The sequence below is a fragment of the Stegodyphus dumicola genome, chromosome 4 (assembly GCF_044657685.1).
Source record: "Stegodyphus dumicola isolate Sdum_Otavi_A_Nest chromosome 4, ASM4465768v1".
Taxonomy (NCBI): domain Eukaryota; kingdom Metazoa; phylum Arthropoda; class Arachnida; order Araneae; family Eresidae; genus Stegodyphus; species Stegodyphus dumicola.
This window is the reverse complement of record NC_140771.1, coordinates 23,059,108-23,081,256: the sequence shown is the minus strand read 5'-3', so window position 1 is coordinate 23,081,256 and position 22,149 is coordinate 23,059,108. Positions and strand designations below refer to the sequence as shown.

At 34.0% G+C, this 22,149-nt stretch overlaps 1 protein-coding gene across 1 annotated transcript in view; it reads right to left on the bottom strand.

Annotated features, from left to right (window-relative positions):
* Positions 1–22,149, bottom strand: part of LOC118186582 (cell adhesion molecule 2-like) — a 409,684-nt gene that overhangs the window by 99,357 nt on the left and 288,178 nt on the right. The window contains exon 4 of the mRNA XM_035356687.2: positions 824–959. Coding sequence (XP_035212578.1) covers positions 824–959 — 136 coding nt within the window. The remainder of the gene's footprint in view (positions 1–823; positions 960–22,149) is intronic.

Sequence of the window (22,149 nt, the reverse complement as noted above, 5' to 3'; positions counted from 1 at the left end):
TGTTTAATTGAATTTTTGTGGTTTAAATGGGAAGAACATGGCATTTAATAAATAAAGGTAACACATAAAACATCCCTTTGGGCGTAAATCTAAAAGCTTTCAGATTTTTTTCACTTAAATTTATTGATTTATTTATTTTTGGCTGTGTGATGTTACGAATCTCTCTCTCTGCCATAGTATTCGATGAAGTCAAGGCTACATGTGAAAAAGAATAGCTATTTTATATCATTATTGTAACATATAAATAGCTATTCTTTAGGGTAGAAATTATTAGCACGTTTCATTTAACGAGACCAAATACAAACATTTATGTAAAAGTAGTTCAGAGGATTTTCCTAAAAGAGAAAATTATTCTTAGAATTCTACTTACTTCGGTGATACTTTTAGCTGTATGACTGTGAAATATATGAATATATGAACTTCAATTACAGCCCTTTTAAATTTAACATAACAAAAAATTTAAAGCCATTCCATATGTTCTTTGAATATGCACAGCTATAAATTCAATGTAACCCAATTTTAGAATCTCATGCTACAAAAATATTGAAGTAATTACACTTTAGGATAAACGTTACTATAAAGTTGCTAATTTTTTTCAATATTAATTAAATGCTTACCGAATTATGCTTCTTTCGAATTATACTTTTTGACAAGTAAGTAATAATTAATGCTACCTCTAAAAGAGTTTCAAGAATATTATACTAATGTAATTTATTGACAGTACTAAACCTAAATTATGAAATAAATTTCGCATCAATTTTAGTTTGATTCTTACTTTATCACTTCCAAGATAAAAATAAAGAAATATTAAAGGGCTACTGACCGACGACTTCTAGTTGTCGCGTCGTCTGAACACATCGAAAGAAAGGTTTGTCTGTAGACACTTGGCACGTGTAATTTCCAAAACTCTCCAGGCTCAAATTTCGAAGATACACTGTACTTTTATCTGATTTAGATATCTGTAAAAAAGCAGTGAAATCATATTTTACTGTGATATTTATTTTCACAACAATTTAGAATAAAATATTCACAAAATAGTATTTTTGGAAAGCTACTAAAGCTAAGTAACTCTTTTGCCCCTATTTAAAGGTTCATTTAGATACCATCTGTCATTCATTACAAGTTTCGCACTGCTTAATCGTCACGAAAATTTACCGTTCCACCTATTCAGTATTAAGTATATTATTGTCCTCGTTATATTTTATTGTCCTCATTAACTGTTAGTTCATGTGACATGTTCTCACTAATCTTCAGATCCACTGTTAAATTGTAGATAAATATTTTATTAGAAACACGGCCTGTCAGGAAAATAATTTTGAACAAAAGCTTAAGTAATATTTGACAAGTTTATAGTTGAAAGACAGATAGCAACATTCATTGCTCGTTGCTTATTTCTAGTTGCTTTACATTTAAAGGTTTAATAAAGAAGAAAAAATCTTTTCAAGAGACACAATGCAAAAAACTGTCTAAATATTGCTGAATATTTTCTTGATCGGAATGAGATCAGGTAAAAGAATTCGTGAAGTGCAGTATAGATTTAAAAGACTTTAAATATTTAAAGAGATACCCTATCAAGCTCACTCGCATGCTCCGTTGTGTTAGATAAATGACATTTTCATGAAGTTCGGTATCATTTTTTACTACTAAACGCCACTTAAATTTAAAAATTAGTACTTTATGACATATAACTTAATGCGTTAGCACGACGATATATTTAACGATATGTTATTTATATATTTCTGTTACTTAAATGGTCGAAAAAGTCCTACGACTTTACCCTAAATTAAAAAAACTACGGTAAAATTTCACATCTATTTCATTAAAAAGATCTTTTTGAGCTTTATCTTATGGTGTAAACACAGTAAATTCTCAGATGTTTAGTTTCTTAGTTAAACGAAGATATGGTCGTGTATACCTTATAGGGTTTATATTTATTTTAACTAACATTTATTTTAAGTTTAAACTATCTTTCCTGTCAAGCCTTACTTTTCCCTGGAACTGCCAATGCCAGAGTATGTAAATTTTAGTAGAACGCGCAAGGATTCAAATTATCAGCGGAAGTATTCTGAGTTAAATAGAAAGGAAACGAGTTCGAGATGTGCTGTTCTTACTTCACGAGCGCGGAGGTAGTTAGCCAGAAATTGAAGAACCCCGCGTTTCGGCCTTTGTGCTTGCCTCGGAGAATTGTTAATCGTTCTACGTGATATTCAAAGTTTGCTGAATTAGCAGCGGTAAAACGCGGTGAGGTTAGTTACTTTTAGAGAGCCTCGTAGTTAGAGTCTTGTTATTATTTTCTTTTCAGGTTCTTATTTTTATTTTACCGTCGGGTCGGCGTAGTTTGTGAGCGTCAAGAGCACGCAATTGTAATTTCTTAAAGTTGAATAAAAAGGGACTTAAACCCTTAGCAAGACTCTGTCTATTTTCCAGTTTCAACAGTCACCTCTTGGCTGCGTGCAAGTTGGAGGCGAGCAACTCTACATTGGCGCTTGAACTCTTATCGAACTGAAATGGCCGAAAATCGGATGGAAGCCGCGGGACAACACCAAGAAATGGCAAGCCAATTGGAAGGATTTGGATACCTGGTCCAGACTTTGAGAGCGTCAATCAAGCCAAACGTCAATTTCGACGGAAAAAATTCGGTGGCGATATTTCTAGAAGGCCCAGAAAATCACTTTCAGCTCTACCCTGTGCCTGAAAGACAAAAAGTTGCCATCGCCACATCCGCACGAAGAGGACAGGCAGCGCTATGGTGGAAGAATATAGGCAAATTTATATTAGGGGAATTTGGAAGCCAAACGTATACATTTGAAAATTTCAAAAAATCGTTAGTAAAGGCTTCCCCATAGTGAAAGATCGAGCAAGGCTGGAAGCCGAACTATATAGTTTCTATCAACGGGATATAGAAGAGTTGACGGACTTTATTTTGCGAAAAATTAAGCTGACGGATATGCTGTATGGGAAGAAACCCGACGCAGAGATTATTGAAATAATCTTACCAAGATTGTTACCTGCTGTTCAAGACTACTTCGAAATTAGAAACCCAAGCACATTGCAGGAGCTCTTCGAATTGGCGGTGAAGTTTCAAAATCGCAGAATAGCGGAAAAAGCTAGAGGGGCATCGTATTCTCAAAGTACCCGAAGGAAATCTTCAAATGAGCAAACCAGAAATGCAAACCGCTCTTATGGGGGAAAGAGCTATCAACCTAACTCATCGAACCTCGAAGGTCAAGGCCCAAAAAGAAAATTCGAAAACAAATATCCACGTACCCAGAAGGCAGAACTTGAAAGGAAAGTTTTAAACGAGTAGAGGGGCCTGTGAAAGCGAGGGTCCAGACACCGGAAGTTTTTAAGAAACCCTCAAAAAGACATTTAAATGCGGTCATCGTAAAAAACTCACATCTACAATTATACAAGTTCTGGTTGGCGATGTACCAGTAGAAGCCATCATCGATACAGGAGCAGAAGGGAATTTTATGAGTGAAACATTCTTCAAAAAGAATTTTTATAGGTTACGATTATTTAAAACCAAAAATACGGAAATTATAGCGGCGCAAGGAAAAACCTGTCACTGCATCGGGAAATTATCATTAAACATACAGGTAAAAGAAAAAAGACTCAAAGTATTAATTTTTGTAGTGAAGAATCTGCAAACTCCTCTTATTTTAGGTATGGAGTTTTTAAGGGCCGCGAGGGCCAAATTGAATTTTCAAGACAGTTCCGTTGTGCTGGAGATGGACCAGAGGGTGGTGGAACCTGTGGAACAACCGCAAGTGGACCTTAGCCATCTGAATGACCATGAAAGTCAAGCCATCCAGCAAGTGGTGAGTAATTTTTCTAACTTGTTTTCAGAAAAGCCTGGTAGTTGTGAAATAGTTACGCATCAGATACAATTAACTGCCGAAAAACCTTGTAGGACTAAACCATATCGTTATGACAAACAAAAAGACGTAATCATCGAAGAACATATTCAGGAGATGTTAAAGAATAAAATAATAACGCCCATAAATAGTGAGTACGCGAGTCCAGTCGTACTATGTAGGAAAAAGAACGAGTTTCCTCCTTCGGATAAAAGGGCTTGGAGGTTTGCTATCGATTAGAGAAAACTAAATAGTATTACTAAATTCCTAGTTTACCCTTTGCCGGTTATAGAGGAAATTATTAGAAAGATCAAATCTACAAGATACATGTCTACTTTGGACTTAACGTCTGGCTACTATCAAATAGCTATGAGACCCGAAGACATACATAAAACCGCGTTTATAACAAAATAGGGCACTTGTGCATTTTTACGCATGCCCTTTGGGTTGTGTGGGGCCCCATCAACATTCCAGAGAGCTATGGATATTGTTCTAAAGCCTGTCCTAGGAAAATCAACTTTAATCTATCTAGATGATATAATTATAACGAGTAGTACGTTCGAACAACACATTAAAGATCTAGAAGAAGTTTATAAATTATTAAAAGAGGCCGGTCTTACAATTAACGCCTCAAAATGCAAGTTCGCAACTAAAGAACTTAAATATCTCGGTTATAAAATTTCGCAAAAGGGGATAGAAACGCAAGATTCAAAAATAAAAGCAATCAAGAATTTTCCACCGCCCAACACCGCCAAGAAACTTTCTTCTTTCCTTGGGTTATGTTCTTACTATCGGTCTTTCATAAAAGATTTCGCTAATATTGCTGAACCACTCTTAGTAATTAAAAGAAAGAGAAGTAAATTTACGTGGACAGCGGAAGCAAATACCGCTTTCGAAAGATTAAAAGAAGCGCTCATCAATGCCCCTGTCTTGAAATTCCCGGAGGGGGACGAAAACCTGGAAATTGCAGCAGATGCGTCGGGCTATGCGGTGGGTGCGGTTCTTATGCAAAATAGCCATCCTCTGGCATTTTTTAGTAAAACGTTGAATCAGACACAAAGGAATTGAGAGAGGGGAGATCTGCAAAGCAAGTCCCGACCAGGTGAAAAAATACTATAATCCAAATGATTTTGAAATCCTTAAAAGTTTCTTGCAGGACTCAAGTCTAAAAGAAGTAGAAGGTCCAGAAATAACGTCAATTGTTCCACCACCCAAGAAGCAGAGAACTGAAGAGAGACCTAGCCCTTCTACAACCCAGACGACGGTACCAAAAAGAAAAAATGAAAACTTTTAAACTCCAGCATTTAAGAAAAACAAGAATGCAAATCCACCGCGTAAAGAAACATTTGTAAAGAGGAAAACACCACCTACAACGTATCGCAGTAGAAATTATACATCAAGGAGAACGCTCCCAGGGCCAGAGAGTCAGGTGCAAGCAAGGCCGCCGTTCCGGAAACTAAAACGACAGCAGGAGGAACGAAAAAACCAGGAACAACAGAAGAAATTCAAGAAGGACTCCAGACCGGAGGACGTCAAGACCAGCCGTCCAATGGAAAAACGAAAACGACAGCAACCCGACGATTACTCCGCCAAGAGGCCAGCATGCAGAGGACGCAAAAGAAAACTAATGTGGACGACACTCGGAGGTCAGTAAGGAGAAGATTGACGTCCATGAAACCTATAACGTGGGAACAATTTTGCCAGAAAAAAATGACGGAGTTTCAATCATCGAAAACTCAAAGATAAGTTAAAATCTTCTATAAAATTTTTCTTTTGTTCCGAAATGTTATGCATAAGTACGAAGTTCTATGTTTTGACGAAAGTCAATATGTCTCGGTTGAGACTTAGTTTTGTTTTACTTTAGTTAGCTAAGGCAAAAGTATTATTTTCTTTAAGTATAAAATCTCAGAACAAGCATTTTCTGTTGGTCGAAAGACTAATTCTGTTATGTTAAAGCCAAAATTTGGCCGAAGATGAAAATAACTTCGTATTCTTGTATTAATAAGAATTTTAGTTTCAGTGCCGCCAGGCTTGGCGAAGAATGAGTAAAGTAAAAATTTATTTTCTCTTATTCATTTTATGGTAAATTGTAAAAATCATATGTATTAAAATTTTGTAAATATACGTAAATACTTGAATGTTATGTAAAAGTAGAATTTAGACTAGAAGCATAAAATTTTAGATGCTAAAAGTAAATGCTTAAAGCAATGAATTCAAAATTTAAGTATTAAACTGTAGATAAAATCATGCTTTAGAGCGAAAGCCTGCATGTCTAAAGATGAATGAGGGGGAAGTTAGAATGAATGTGTTTTGTAGGGTTCTCCACCTACACTTGAATTTTTAAGAATGTTAAAGTAGCTCATCGAGTTGTAGTATATCGAGTAAGGTGTGTCTATTTGGTTGTTGAATTCTAACAAATCATGGTGGTTAGGGGAAGTGTTGTAAGACTAAAACACGAATATTCCCGTTTGACACCACACATAGTGGAGAGCCAGGGTAAAGTTAAATTAATGCTTGAAAAATTGAATGAATGTGAAGTAAGCAGTAACTAAGGGAAACGAATCGTTTAAAAACAAAAATTTATTCAGTGTCAAGAAAGTGTAAATTATAATGTATTTAGAAAGATACTGATACTTATTCCTTCCAGATGCTGGAAGGAAAAGACCAAGATTGATTGATGAAGTCCAGGAAAAGTTGCTGTAAGAAGAGAGATTTATATAAGTATGGACAGAAATTTAGTATACATTTTGTTACATAAGATTTTTTTTGTGTAAACGAGGCTCTCACCAGTTAGTTCAGAATTCGAGAAACTTTACAACAGGTCGTTTGTAGGACCTGCTTCCAAGTTTTCCAAATTCTGGCAGCGGCAAATATAGGGTTTATATTTATTTTAACTAACATTTATTTTAAGTTTAAACTATCTTTCCTGTCAAGCCTTACTTTTCCCTGGAACTGCCAATGCCAGAGTATGTAAATTTTAGTAGAACGCGCAAGGATTCAAATTATCAGCGGAAGTATTCTGAGTTAAATAGAAAGGAAACGAGTTCGAGATGTGCTGTTCTTACTTCACGAGCGCGGAGGTAGTTAGCCAGAAATTGAAGAACCCCGCGTTTCGGCCTGTGTGCTTGCCTCGGAGAATTGTTAATCGTTCTACGTGATATTCAAAGTTTGCTGAATTAGCAGCGGTATTGTAAAACGCGGTGAGGTTAGTTACTTTTAGTAACTAACTAACTAATAGTATAAATGTACTAACTGTTTCTGTAGTAGACATGAAATATCCGTAGTAGACCATTTTACGCACATCATCAGAAGATGAAATCTTGTTACGTAAAGCATATTAATGATTTGTAATCGTACTAACATTTACGTAATCAGAACTGGTTCAGTAAGGACAACAAATTTCTATGACCATTTAATATAGTTTTCTTAGAGAGCCTCGTAGTTAGAGTCTTGTTATTATTTTCTTTTCAGGTTCTTATTTTTATTTTACCGCCGGGTCGGCGTAGTTTGTGAGCGTCAAGAGCACGCAATTGTAATTTCTTAAAGTTGAATAAAAAGGGACTTAAACCCTTAGCAAGACTCTGTCTATTTTCCAGTTTCAACAGTCACCTCTTGGTTGCGTAAAAGTTGGAGGCGCGCAACTCTACAACCTTAAGTGTTAAAAAGTCTAAATAGAGCTTTGAAAAAATTGCTTCACGGTATTGTGTTATCGTCATAAAAAATCTAGAAAGTTTACCTGATGAACATTTTATCATCAACATATGAAGAATCTATCTATAAAGAAATGGGAAACAGAAATAGAATTTAGAAAATAGCAGAAGGCATTTATAGTAAGTTTAATTTCTTTGTATTTAAAGAGCTGAAATAAAGAAATAAAATTAATATTAGAGAAATTTATACAGACCAAGAAATACAAAGTCACGTATATTAATTACATCGTAACTTCTAAACTGGAACCAAATTACATGACGCCTAAAAAGAGCCGCAATTCAATTTCTTCTTCTGCGTCTAGGTTTGCAGTAGATTTTGAAAAATGTAGAAAAATATTAATCAGCTATACTTTAACTGATTAATATTTTTTTACCATTCTTATTTTTTGAGGGCGACGAATTTGTTTTATGATCTGTGAAATTTCAACCATTCACAGCAGACACATTTTTAGATTAAAACAGAAAGGAAACACGCCAAAGTGAAACATCAAATTAGTACAGCAACAACCTTGTGTTTGGCGTAGATTACCTTGTGTTTGGCGTAGATTTAGTCAAGAACAAAATCGATTTCGAAGGCAAACACGCAGGTCCCTTTGGCTCTTTCTTCGCTTCTGATTTTTTTGCTTCTGATGAAAAGGAACCTGTACCTGTTTCCGTAGTAGACCATTTTACGCACATAATCAGAAGATGAAATCTTGTTACGAAAAGCATATTAATGATTTGTAATCGTACTAACATTTACGTAATCAGAACTGGTTCAGTAAGGACAACAAATTTCTATGACCATTTAATATAGTTTTCTTGCTGTAATAGGAACTCGTGAAAGATAAGCACTTCCAAAGAGTATTACTGATATGTCAAGAGATGGATATGCAGATCACATGTTTAAAAGGTGTATAAATGTACTTATATATGATTGGAAATGCTTGAGACATGCTGAAAACGATAGCTACTCGCCATCAGCCATCTCTAAATTGTCCTATAGGGTCCTAACTTGTATAATAGCAATGTTAATAGATTTATGAAGTATTTGTACAGTCATTACATATTTTAAAGTAGGAGAGGTGAGAAATGTCCAGTGCTCTCGCCGGGACTCGAACTCTGGACCTCTCGAATACGCGTCGAGTATACTTCCAATTACACCAGAAAGACATGCGAAAAGAAGGGAGAAAATACCTCATAAATTAATGGAAGAAATCATTTTTGTTATTATATAAGGATATGCTGTTATAATAATGTTACAAAAATTCATGGTCATATGTCTTATGAGATACATTTTAATGTTTTAGATAGTATAAGTGTTTAATCCATCTCTCTAAAGTTATTAAGTTACTAACTGAACACAGAATTAATTGTGTTTATTTTTAGTACCTTTATATTTGTTGTCTACTGCTTCAACTCTCAGTTTCATACTTATCATGCTTTGGGAACTAATTCTTCTGTCATAAGCCCGATTTTATTACGTTCTACATAAGGCTTTAATTTTGTTGATAAGTATAGGAGTAAAAAGTGCATAAGGGAAAAGTCAAGTGATAAAATCTTCATTTACTGCATAGTGACCTTAGTTCTTGTTGCTGGGACTTATTTCACTTGTATAACAGTATCGGAAGGTCTCCTACTCCTCCTTCCCCCGGCAACCTCTCGAGAGGACTTTCGGCTCGTCACATATTTAAAGTGCTCCTATACCGCACGGACACTATACATTTACAAACATCCAAGCTTTCTCCAGGATTCGAACACGAGCCTTTCGGTATGGCAGTCAGCGTCGCTAACAACTATCCGGTTCAGGTACGCTCTTACTCGGGTTCCCAATTTTTTGTTACGTAAATTTCTGATCCACGCTTTACTCAATTAATAAAAAAAAACTCTTAATAAAATATTATTCCGTTTGTTCGTTCAAGAAGTTCGCATATTTAGTAAGAAAACCAGGATATCTAACTTAATTTTCGCTTTCCTTTCTGCCCGTCTTCAAAAACGCAACACGTCTTTTAAAGGGTTCTACTACAGAAAGCGACAGATCCAAATAGCGTTGATACATCAAAAATTCTTCCTATATCATTGTTAACAGTCATTGCTATTCCGCGATTTTTATTCATATATAGGAAATCCGTGGGGGACATACTTCTAAGTAAAATCTATGTTCTTGGGCTTAAAACTGAGCTGCAAAGTGTCGCACCGAAAAAAAATAGTAATAATAAAAAAAATAAAAAAAACTCTTAGGAATTCACAGAAATATTACATTGCCATAACATATGGCTAAGATGTGGGTGAGAGCATTCAGTTCGCGATGCCTGAATGTGAGAGATGAGCCTAGGCGTGGGCAATCTGTCATTTTGTATCCACATTGGATTTGTCTCATTCGCTGGCTGCAAATCTTCTCTTGATTTCGCCCGAAAAACTGGACTCAGTTAGTCTACCAGTTCCTACATTTTAAGGAAATGGCTATGCATTTGCAAAATTGCTGCTCGCTGGATTATTCGAATGTTACCAGGATGTTAGGATTCATCTAGAACAGTACGATCAAGAAACAAATGAATTCTTACGATACATTAATGTTTTTTATGATATATAGGCACTTTCCTACAAATTTCAACTGAACTAAATCCAACCAGAGGTGTATACATCTAAATAATCGAAAACCGCATGTGAAAATCCCTTAGACATCAAAGTGAGATATGAATAATAATAGACACTGTACTGTAAGAATGCAAAAGTGAATCACTGTTATGCCTTTATTGCGCTAACGGGATAGCTATTAAATTTCATATTTCTGTAGATAAAGGACAATAAAATGCTATATCATTAACCTCTATGATGACTTTGTCTTTGCCAAAATGTCGCTAAAGAAACATATTTTACTATATGATTTTAGACCTTCAGCTATTATCCAACTATTAATTAATACACTAGTAAGATTCAACTTAGAAATAGAACATTACCCTATCTATTCTAGTCTTCTGTCTCATCGATCGTATTTTAAAATACTTAATATATGCATATGTATTCAAATTAGAAGCAGATAAAAGTGTTCATCATTGACCCAATTAGGCATTCATTATATACCGTTATATCGTTTGTGTATTATTTAGATGAAATGAAATCGAGAAAGCTAATAACACAATCTCTTGAGTAAAGATAGGGCTGATAGCTGCATATATCAATAATCCATTTGTATCATCCGAGAAGTTAATGGATAAAAGGGTAAAATTATTTTCTGTGTCATACAGCCATATCAGAATTTGATTCTCATATGAAAGGCTGTTCTCATTATATTAGGTAGTTTGTATAATGCCACTGCGAATGCATTCTGCATGTTCCTGGAATTCGTTTAGGTAAAATAGTCTTTCATATCCTTAGATAAATTTAGCCGTATATTGAATGAATATATTTTTAAGTAATTTAATTCTTAGCATGCTTTAAATTAAGAGATGGAAGCATCATTTCATTCTCGGACCTGTATCATGTTGTAACTGATATGAAATCTTTCAATACTCTGTTCTGAAACCTACATTTAGCAAAATAAGTCATTAGGTACATACAAGTACTTGCTCATAAATCAAAGATAGTAATATAAAATACTCAAGAAACACTAACGTGTGAATCATAAATTTGTATTTTTCTGAGATATCCCAGCTTTCCTTTGTAGACTTTCTTAACTAACTCATCCTTAATGCATGCAAAATGCATCCTTAACTCCTGTCGAGGACAAACAATCATGCATCAACTGCATACTTAGAGAGAAAAATTCAAGAACGTTGAAACTTACTGACTTGAAACTGAAATTTATTCGTGATACTGCGAATTCACATATCCACAAATTGCTAACTTCTAAACGAAATCTTTACCTAAGGGTAAATTGAATCAATATTTTTATTTATGTGGCTTAAACTGTAGAGAAATTAGGTTATTTTTAAGCAGAGAGATGTGAAAAATGAGCAATGCCTTCTCTGGGACTCGAACCACGGACTCTCGATACGGGCCGAGCGTGCTGACCACTACCCCACGAAGGTATCATAAGAAGGGGGGACAAATACCTTATAAAGTTTAGCTCAGTTTGTTATATATATTTGATTGTGGGTGGCCGCTTGTAAAACTGCAAAGAAAATAATTAAGGGAAAAAATCTTTGTCTAACAAAAAGAGTATTTATTAAACATAACATAAATGCAAAATAAAAGAAAGGAAAAGAGATGATCAATAGCTGGTGTGCGACCAGCTAGTAATAGGATTTTCTGGAGCAGAAGCAATACACAGTGGCATGACTATCTGTAGTACTACAGTAAGAAGTTTAGTCTCGCAGCTTGGAATTAGCAGAAGAGAGAAATAAAGGCACCGCTCCTAAGCATTCAGGGATAACTCCCTGCTCAGCATCAGGGACCTCCTACCCTCGAAAATTGGGTTCTTGACACTTAGGTAAGAGAACTCCATATTTGATCCTATAGCTTAAGCTGAAAAAATAAAATGTGAAACATATATAGCTCACATTTAGATCCGAAAACCTAATTGAGACTGTGACAGGAGATCCAGTGAACTACAAGTAGATGTATACTGCTGGCCATTAAAATTGCTACCATAAGAAGGCGGAATGCAACAAACGTCAAATTTGAATGCAAAGTGCTAGATGATCAGTCATGAAAATATTAGCCTTCTAGAGCATGTGCGCAAAGTAGGTAGGAGTAACGCCATCTACATTTTGTATAAATGGGAAGACTGCACTACGAGTTTCTCACCCCTTCTCCACCTTCTAAGTTAATCTCTTTCACACATCTAGCATTACCACATCTGAAACGCTACTGGAAGCATCTATATGAGACAGCCGCGCCTAACATGAGAAACGCATGTTAGGCGCGGCATATCAGTGGCATTTGGAACTTGCAAAGAGGTTTCTCATTTGGAAATCACATTTGAACGTTGGTGGTTTGCGTAAAGTTCGTGGTATGGCTCATGTAAGAAGTAGAAAGTTCTATCAGTACGTGTCAAAATTCGACTGCGGCAAGATCGCATCCTACCTGGACTGCGGTTTATCGTTCCATGACACTGCTACTCGTGTTGGTCGGAATTTCATGACTGTGAGGTGAATATGGGATTGATGGATCCAGGAGGGCCATACCCAATGTAGTATAAGATATCAGCGTCCACAGACCATTAACGCTTGAGATCACCCATGTTCTCCTCTTAGCCTTGTTCTAACAACCAAGTGCCATAAGTCAGGAATTTGGCTTGTGTGCAGGATGACAAATGTCAGCACGAACAATGCGTTGACGTCAGAAGTATCACGTATTGCAGCATGACCATTTTTCCGGCTTCCCTTGACGCTGCAGGGAGATATGCACTTCTATGCATGGTGCGACGACCGACAACACTAGACGTAGGAGTGGCACTGCAACGTCTTTCCTGACGAATCCTGTTTCTCCGTACAAAATCTAGGCGTTTTCGTGTGTGGAGGCACCGAAGACAACGAACCTACTAGTCAGTTTTTGTGATCATTGTAGCGTCTGGTGAGCTGCATAAGATGACATTTGGTACGCATCCCGGCTTCACCTTGGTCGCATGGCCGGTAATGAAGTCAGCCGCCATTACATTTCTGACGTTTAAAGACCTGTGGCTGGATCCTATCTACGAAGCCTGTATGAGATCGTCTTTCAACAAGATAATGCATACCCACCTGTTGCCTGTGCTGTCCTAACCTTCCTCAATATAGATGGCGTTGGACTATAGCCCTGTCCATCACGTTTTTAAGATCTCTCACCCAGTGAAATCACCTGGTCACTAGGTCAGAGACATTCAAGCTACCATTTGTCATTGACTAAGATTGATAAACCGTAGGACAGAGTTGAAGCCGCATAGAATGAATTACCCGAATTTGTCATCAAGCTCAGATCGACTCGATGCTCAAATGGAATACATTTATTGTTCCGCCAGAGGTAGCAGCTTTGTATAGTAACTTCTGCATGCTATGTGAATCAAACCACCTTCAAATTCAATCATCTTTTCCTCTCGTTTTAGTGTATATGTACAATAAATTAGATTCTGTTTTCTTTTCTTCCTAGTCTAGAAAATTAAATGGCCAACAGTGTAAATATGGACGCAGTTAGTCTGTCCAATCTTAGTAATACTATAATTGCTGTTCACTGTACTTTATTCCATCGTACCTTTATATTACCTGCTTGCTTATTTGGCCTCTTTCCCTTAAGTATTTAAATAAATCTTATTCGATGTAAACGGTATATAAGAAACTATAAGTAAATGACTGAAATATTCTACAATAAAATTACACGATTGAAAGAGGCGGATAAAAGAAGAGAAGAAAGATGGTAGAAATATCTGAAGAATAGAAAGAAGTTCGAACAACACACATGCAGTTGATAAAAAACAATTTTATGCTTGAATTCTTTCTTTCTGAATTGATTCACTGAAATCTCTTGAGATGATTATCCTGCAGTAAACGATAGAAGCTGATCTTTTTAGAACTGAAAAATTTTAATCTTTTTACTTACAAAAAACGATAATATTATAATATTCAAATAGGCTTATAATTTAATGAAATACAAATAAATGTTTTATTTCTCAAACACTTTTTTCTCCTAAGCACAAACATTGATATATAATATTATTTTCTTCGTGAGAGGCTAAAATATTATTTATTGCTTCGAGGCCTCTTTATTTTATTTAAATGAAACTTTCAGAAAATTTCATATATTAATATGTATAATGTTTATAACTAAAATTAACTTATGTATTTAACGTAATAAGCTACTTTCCAGAGATTTTACTTTTACATGCAATAGATGGCATAACAATATACACTTCCTTTTTATTATGTACTGAGTGTTTTCGTCTATTTAAACAGATTTCTTTTGTCTATTTAGCGGCAAAGTAGAGAGAATATTTCGCATCTTGTTTATCAACTCACAACAAATCATTTAGATATTTTTTTTAAACCCAACAAACAACAAAGAAAGATTAGACTTCGTTTAATTTTCAGTTCACAATGGTTAGCCTCTTTCTACTCTATAGTTCTTTCTTTGTGAAAACTGATAAAAAAACCATTTTAGTTAATGAATGTGAAGTATTCTTATTCGGCTAAAATCAGAAAACTTTTAACTCAACCACCATTGAAAACTTTAATTTAAACTTATCTTACCAGCTATTATAAATATTTTGATTAACGAACTGTTAAATTTCGCTGCGAATTTATCAGATTAGATAATAATCAGAGGATAATGCAAATTTAATCTGGCTTCTGCCTCGAAGGAAAAGATGAAACGGTGCACCGTTTTAAATTCTAGTTTTAGTACATTTTACGTCCTCTAGATTTCCACTAGTGTATTATGAAAAGAACACAGAAAATGGAACATATCACAACAGCTACCTATTTGAAGGTAAAACTATGTTCTGTTAGTCGACAAACATTCGAATATTCTCAGGGGTGTATACACTAGGTGCAGTACCGGAGGAAATGTTTTAGAAACGTGACATTAAAAACGTTAAAGATTAAACAAGAGTTTATAACTTTAAAAACGAGGAAACGCGAAGTTGAAAACTGTTGTATTTTTATTTACGTTGATAACATGAGCACGCGAAAATCTAGGAAAGATCTTTTAAATAGCAAATAAAAAATAAAAAAAAAAAAACCTCTTTAAATATCTTAAAAATAGCATTTCTCATATGCATCAAATTATTTATATGCAAGTACAAACGACTATGTGATGAATTATTGTTTCATTAGAAAGAGGCTATTCCTGTTATGGAATGATCTGAAATTTTATACCATCATTTTAAGTGTCTGAAACTGTTTACATGTTGGTTATTATTCTTTTTATACAGATAAAAATATATGTTAGGAATACAAGATTATTCAAACGGATTAACACTATTGCAAAATGGCTTATTTTAAAATTTTAAGAAATGTTAATTAATTCTCTGAATTCCTAATTATCCTATCTCTGAATACTATTAATGTCGGATATATACACAAAAGTGTACAACAAAGACAGTCCAAAAATAACTATATAAAATTTTAAGGTACGCACTGATAACTTAAACAATGAACTTTCCAGAGACTTTAAACAAGCAAGATGCGGTGAATTTCTTAAAATAGATTTTCATCAAATAATAACAAAATTTACATAAATTTCCAGTTTTTCGAGAAAAGTCTCTTATACTCCTTTTCTTGAAATATATGTCAGTTTTCTCGTCTACCATATAGCAAATGCTACATAGCGTTATCACGTCGCAAAATTAAGAACCAGTTTATTTATTTATAAATTTAACAATTTAACTTAACATACACTAGGTACCCCAATGCAGCCACTGTAGACAGTGCCCCACCGTAGCCACTCTCATTATTTTACACCTTTCTCTTCTTCTGCCCTTAGCCTAATGGAATCGATGTTTCGCACTGGTGTAACATTTATTTTGCTTGTCATTCCTTCTCTCACATTCTAAAATCTTTTAACACCAGGAAACATTTCAACAAGAGATCATACTGTTAGGTTCTCATAAGAAAAATCTACCTGCTTTACTATGACAAGCCTGCCCAATAGAGGACAACATAATACATTGACAAATTTACCCGAGTTCACATGTCTAATAAATAATTACCTTAATCATGAAGTACCAAGTTATATTCTACTTAGCAGATGAGTCAGTGGTTAGTGACTCTGACTGCCGCACCGAAGGACCCGGGTTTTTGCGGCATGGGAGTCACTTTAAATATATGGCAGAGCCGAAAGTCCTCTTGTGTGGTTTGGTGAAAGGGGAAGAGGGGTGGGAGACCCTCGCACACATTCCCCGGAATGCTGTCTCTTAAAATTGGGGTAGAACTGAGCAAAATACTGGACAAAATCGTACTATGTGGTGCTCAAAGCTGTTGCCAACGGCAGACGTAACCTTATTCTCTTTGCCATGACAAATTTTATACGCTTGTTTTGATGATGATGTCAGAAAACTGAGATTAGTTACAACAACAGCTGGCGGATATTGGTACTGGCGGACATTGGACAATCTGGCAGACATGGTAGGCCGGCAGATTTGGGCGCCACAAAATATCGCAGATCTGGAGCGACAGCTGATGAATGCCTGGCAGAATGTGTCGCAGGATGACATTAGGGAACTCTACCACCCCTTGGCTAGACAAATTCAAGCATGAACTGCCGCCAGGGGCGTTTCGACCAACTACTAATTTGAGCACTCAATGGGTGATTGTGAGCATGGAGGTAGGAAGTAAGATGGAGTGGCCCTAAACAGGTTTCTCCCGTACCCTGCTCTGAAGCACTGGCGATCCCTACGTGGTGACCAAAACATTGGGTCATTTACCATTAAGTTCAATGGGTTTTGACGCGATCGGATGTAAATATTTTGTAATTACGTCGTAAATATACATATAAATGTATATATTTTCTTTTTCTACAACACTTCAGAGTCTTAAATATATGAAAACAACATATTTTTAAACAACATTTCATTCTGAACGGAATTAAATGCTATACTTTTCACAGAACAGTTTTCTCAGAATGGTTTAATTTGAATGAAATATTTTTCACAAGTTTTCGTTAATTACATTAGAAAAAAAATTAAGGTAGTTCGCTTTTATTCGGTTAAGGTACAAAAATCAAGATCAAAGTTTATTGTATTAGTAATATTAAAATTATGCATTATTTCTTTTCTATTTATAGAGCTTCTTCCTAAAATACTTTCTTTAATATGACATGATTTTTTGGCTTCTGAGGCATTTTTTAAATCGAAAAATATAAGTCAATTTATAATTAATACTCTATTCGGTTCATTTTAAATTAGAAAATTATTAGAAATTAGCGAAATACTTTAAATAGTACTTAACTTTCTCTGAACATTTCTGAAAGGGAATAAAATAAGGATTTTATTTTTAATTAACCCAAACCAGTAAAAGGTGTAAGCTCAAAGTGATTATTTGTCAGATATATAAAATTAAAGCGATGAGTTTAAATGAGCAGCAGTAAAGCCTCTCCTCTAAAACATTTTAAAAGGTACATGTTACAATAATATATGGATGTGAAAAAATTTTATTTTATTTAAAACATTTTGGCATTTGGAACATAAAATAAAAGTAGCGAATACTCTATCAAGGGTATCGAAAGACGTATACAATTTTAAATGTACCGTGAGGTATTTTTCATTCTTTAAGCGTAACATTTTTGTTAAAATCTATATTTTTGTAGTTCAACAGCTTCGAATTTTATAAAACAAATTCATAATTAAAATTGCTGTTTTTAGTTATCGAAAAATAACCAAGATGTGATTTTTGCGTAAATGTCACTATACAAATCCATCACACTATGAATGTTTCTTTCATGCTAAAGTCTCCCTTTTTCGATTTGTATGGAACTGTCGTGTGCCGAAATACTATCAGAACACTGTCAATCCAGCTTCTGAATGTAAACAAAGAACACCCCATCTGGTGACCGAAGCTTTGAAGCAGTGCTTCACTTCTAGTGCCGGTTGGCCACTCCTTCCTTTCTTATCTCCATGATTGTGAACCGTGAACAGGTACTATGACCTTAATTTTTTAATCATTTATTATCTGTGTATGAGCTATATACATATTAAATTTCATTAAAAACAACCACTTCCTTCATGGTGCTTCGATTTTTTTTTGCAAAAGAGTGTATATTTCGTTCACTTAAATTTCAGTTAACCATTTAAAATGATTGTAGAGTATGACTAATCACTCCGTAACATCAACGATATTGAGATATAACAGAATTACCAATTAATATTTCTAGAAGTATGATATTAAAGGGCCTTATGCTGTACAGCTGATATTTTTTTTCAAAAACTTGTTTTCAACGAACGAAAGCATTATAGTGATTTCTTTTCGTTCTCCCCCTAAGATTTGGGGATTTTCTTTTACTTTTGATGATTTTGAAATCTCTCTATATATATGCTTAGAAAACAGAAAATAATAATCATCTGAAATTGGATGAATCATTCTGAGTGAGTACTAAAATATTATTTCTCGAAAAATGTATAAAAATGTTGTTAACTGGAAAATATTGCAAAATTATATAAGAAATTCTTCAATTTGAGCAATTATTTAAAAAGAATGAATTTTCAAAGTAATTTTCATTAAAATTTTTAATTGCCTTTTAATTAATGTTTTATAAAGTGAATTTCGCATTATAATTTTGAAATGTTTTCCTCTTCATTATTTCCAAAAGAAATTACATTAAAAAAACTGCGAAAATATGCATTTTTTGTAAGAAAAATTAAATATATATAATGATTTTTTGTTTAACATTATAATTAATTATGTTACCAAAATTAAACATTCTAACGCAATTTTGATATAAAACTAAGATAGTAATAGTTTTCTATTTTAATCTGATTTTATGCACCGCAGTTTTATAACTTATGACTAAGCTGAAATTTATTATTAATATCATTGCCATATAATAGTGGACACAAAAAGAGTCTTGTAGCAATCGCCATATGTAATGTTTTTATAATGAAAAGTCCTTTTCTTCTTTCTATCTATGTAATGAAATATGGGGAAACCGATAAAGATCAAGAAAAAAGAAGATTAATTATAAAATCATAAGAGTCTGAATGGATAATGGAGTACATAGCCACATAAAATTTAATAACAAAATCCCAAAAATCTTTAAATTCAGAATATATTTAGAATTCCAAAATGAATGTCAATTAATGCCATCCTTTTCTACTTCCTTGTACGAAGTAAAAAGGACGTATTGTAATCGCGAAAAATTTCGATTATCATATTTCAACGAAAATATCCATTTTGACGGCTATCGCATGCAATTTAACGGTGTTATTGCGTAACATCTGTACGCAAGGACAGAATCTTCCCCCCCCAAAAAAAATAATAAAAATGATTTAAAATGGATTCTGAAGACATTTTTTCGTGGAGTCTATACGTATGTACGTAGTGTATGTATGTATCTCTCATAACTCAAAAACAAGCTCACTCAGAAAGTTGAAATTTCGTACATAGGACTGCTATAACATGTAGATGTGCACCTCCTATTTTGGTTGCAATCTTCAGCACCAAAAGTATTGTATGTGAATAAATATATATACATATATATATATATATATAATTTATTTACTAAATAATACTGATTAATTGATTATATTATCTCCTAAGTTTAATTAAAGTAGAATTATCTTAAAAGAGTGAATCCATACTAGTAAGTTATATTTTGAAAGATGTTCTGAAGTAACTTGAAAGTAAAATGTTAATAATGTTTTAACGGGGACTGGAATTAAATCATCATGAAGAACAGAATTTCAATTGTAAAATGAATAAATTAAAGGCAAGAATTAAATTAAATGCATGTAATCATTGTCATTGATCGGAAATTAGTTGACTTTTCAAGGGGAACAAACTAACTCCCGTTCAATGAACAATAATTAATAAATAAATACGAAGGTGTTTCGTCTTTACTCGAGTAATAAGGCTAAGCCAAACTGGCAATTCAAGTCAGGCCAAATATTTCCGTTAATAGAAGGGATTATAAACCAATGCTGATATTAAAAGAACTTATTCCTATAAAGCATTTTAGCCAATTCAATTTTGAGTGAAAAGCAGTTTCTGCTTCGTAAAAACTCGAGTAACCGTCCCCCGACACCCTCGTGTTTATGCATTTGAATTCAATATGATTTGTACCAATTAAACATTGGAAATTGTCATTATGAAATAAGGTTTTTATGCCTTTAGTTAACCTGCATGTTATAGTTGTAGAGTTATGAAAAATTTAAAAGTTGTTTAAGTGCGGCTAAGACTAATTCGTTTTTCTATAGTAGCCATATTTGCTTACATTTGGAACTTAGCAGAATAATGGATTTGCTGCCAATTATGTGAATTAAATTATGTTTATTGTGAATTAAATTATGCTTAATCAATTCTGGAATTATCATTTAAGTTATTAAATTATTACATATATTGACTCAGCATAGCTTCCACAACAAATTAAGTCAGTTTCTACGCATTCAGTGTCTTGTTGCTGCGTGATACCAAAAGTAAACTTTCATTTTTGTGCACCGAAAAATCTGTCTTCTTGCCCGCTGGCCAAATTGCTTGTTTTTGCGTTGAAACTGTAATTTAAATTGTAAAGATTTTTTTTTAAAATTTTTTAAACTGTATTTGGTGTTTTATGTTTTACTATATCTTTAAATTTTTAATGAAGATATTTTGTGTTTTTATTAGTTTTGCCTTATCGCGAAGTGTCAACTGAATTAATTGAATGAGAAATACATCTCTAATGAAATTAGAAGAAATAAGTGTTTCATATTAGCAGAAAATACTGTCGCCAGTCTATTTCGGATAGAGGAGAATGTTTACGAGTAGCGCGTGCGTATAAGGTAAGCAGCGCTGAATCGTTTGTGAAAAACTGTTCAATTATTTATTTTTTATTTATTTTCGTTTATACATGGTTTTAGATTTGTTATAGTATTTGAGTAGAACATGTGACAACGTTTAGATAATTCTTCAAATGATATAATTTTGTTTTGCATTCTGAGTTATAAAATGAGTGAGATGTAACACTGTTAAGTGAACATAGCGTCAGAGTATCGATTAGGTAAATAAATATAGTTTTCTATTGTGGTTTATGCGCTGTCGACGAAGTAGATTTAATTCAATTCAATAAGTTTAAAGGAAATGCAGGACAAAATGTGTATAATTTAATATTCCGTACAGGGAAGTCATGGGCATACATGTCAGGTTTTTTAATTTATGATATTAGTGTTCCGTTTCCTTAATAAGATGAAGTACAGAGGGATCAAAAGGTAACTTTTAGTTTTGTGCTCTGAAAACGTTATTTTAATGTCTGCTGGACGATATGCTTGTTTTCGTGAAGAAACTCTAATTTAAAATTTTTTAACTATTTTTGACTGTTGAGGTGTTTTAGTTTTTTTTTTCTTGTATTTTACAAATTTTAATGAAGATGCTTTGAGTTTTTGCGTATTTTTGGCTTATCGCGAAGTGAGAATTGAACTGATTGAATGTTTGAATAAGAAATATATCTCTAATGAAATTCGAGGAATAAGTTTAAATGCAGTGCAGCAAAAATATCTATTGCAATCAAAAAGAGAGTAGCACAGCTCATGTTATAGCAGTGTCATGTACAAAATTTTAACTTTCTGAGACTACTCGTTTTTGAATTATGCGAGATACAAAATTAGGACTTGTATTTCTCTTGATTTGCTTTGGAAACATGAATGGTCCTGAATAGGAACAGGGAGCTGACTCAAGCTATGTTCAGGAAGGTGTGAAATAGACAACACAAGCAGAAAGGGTATACGAAACCCTTTATTTTCTAACTTTTACAGGTATTTCCGAAACTTCGGAACACAGAGACCAACCACCTGTGGTCTGAACGTAAGAATATAAAAGCTACTAACTAAAACTTTAAATAAAAACTAACTTTGGATTAGTATACAGATGCCTAGCACTAAGATTGGCCTTTATTTAAAGAAAGATACGTATGTAGTACGCCGAGCTGCTTAAACTACAATACGTTTGCAAATAATAAGAAGGCTAAACCTTTGGCCTTAAAGACAACCAGCAACAGAGTGAAAACTC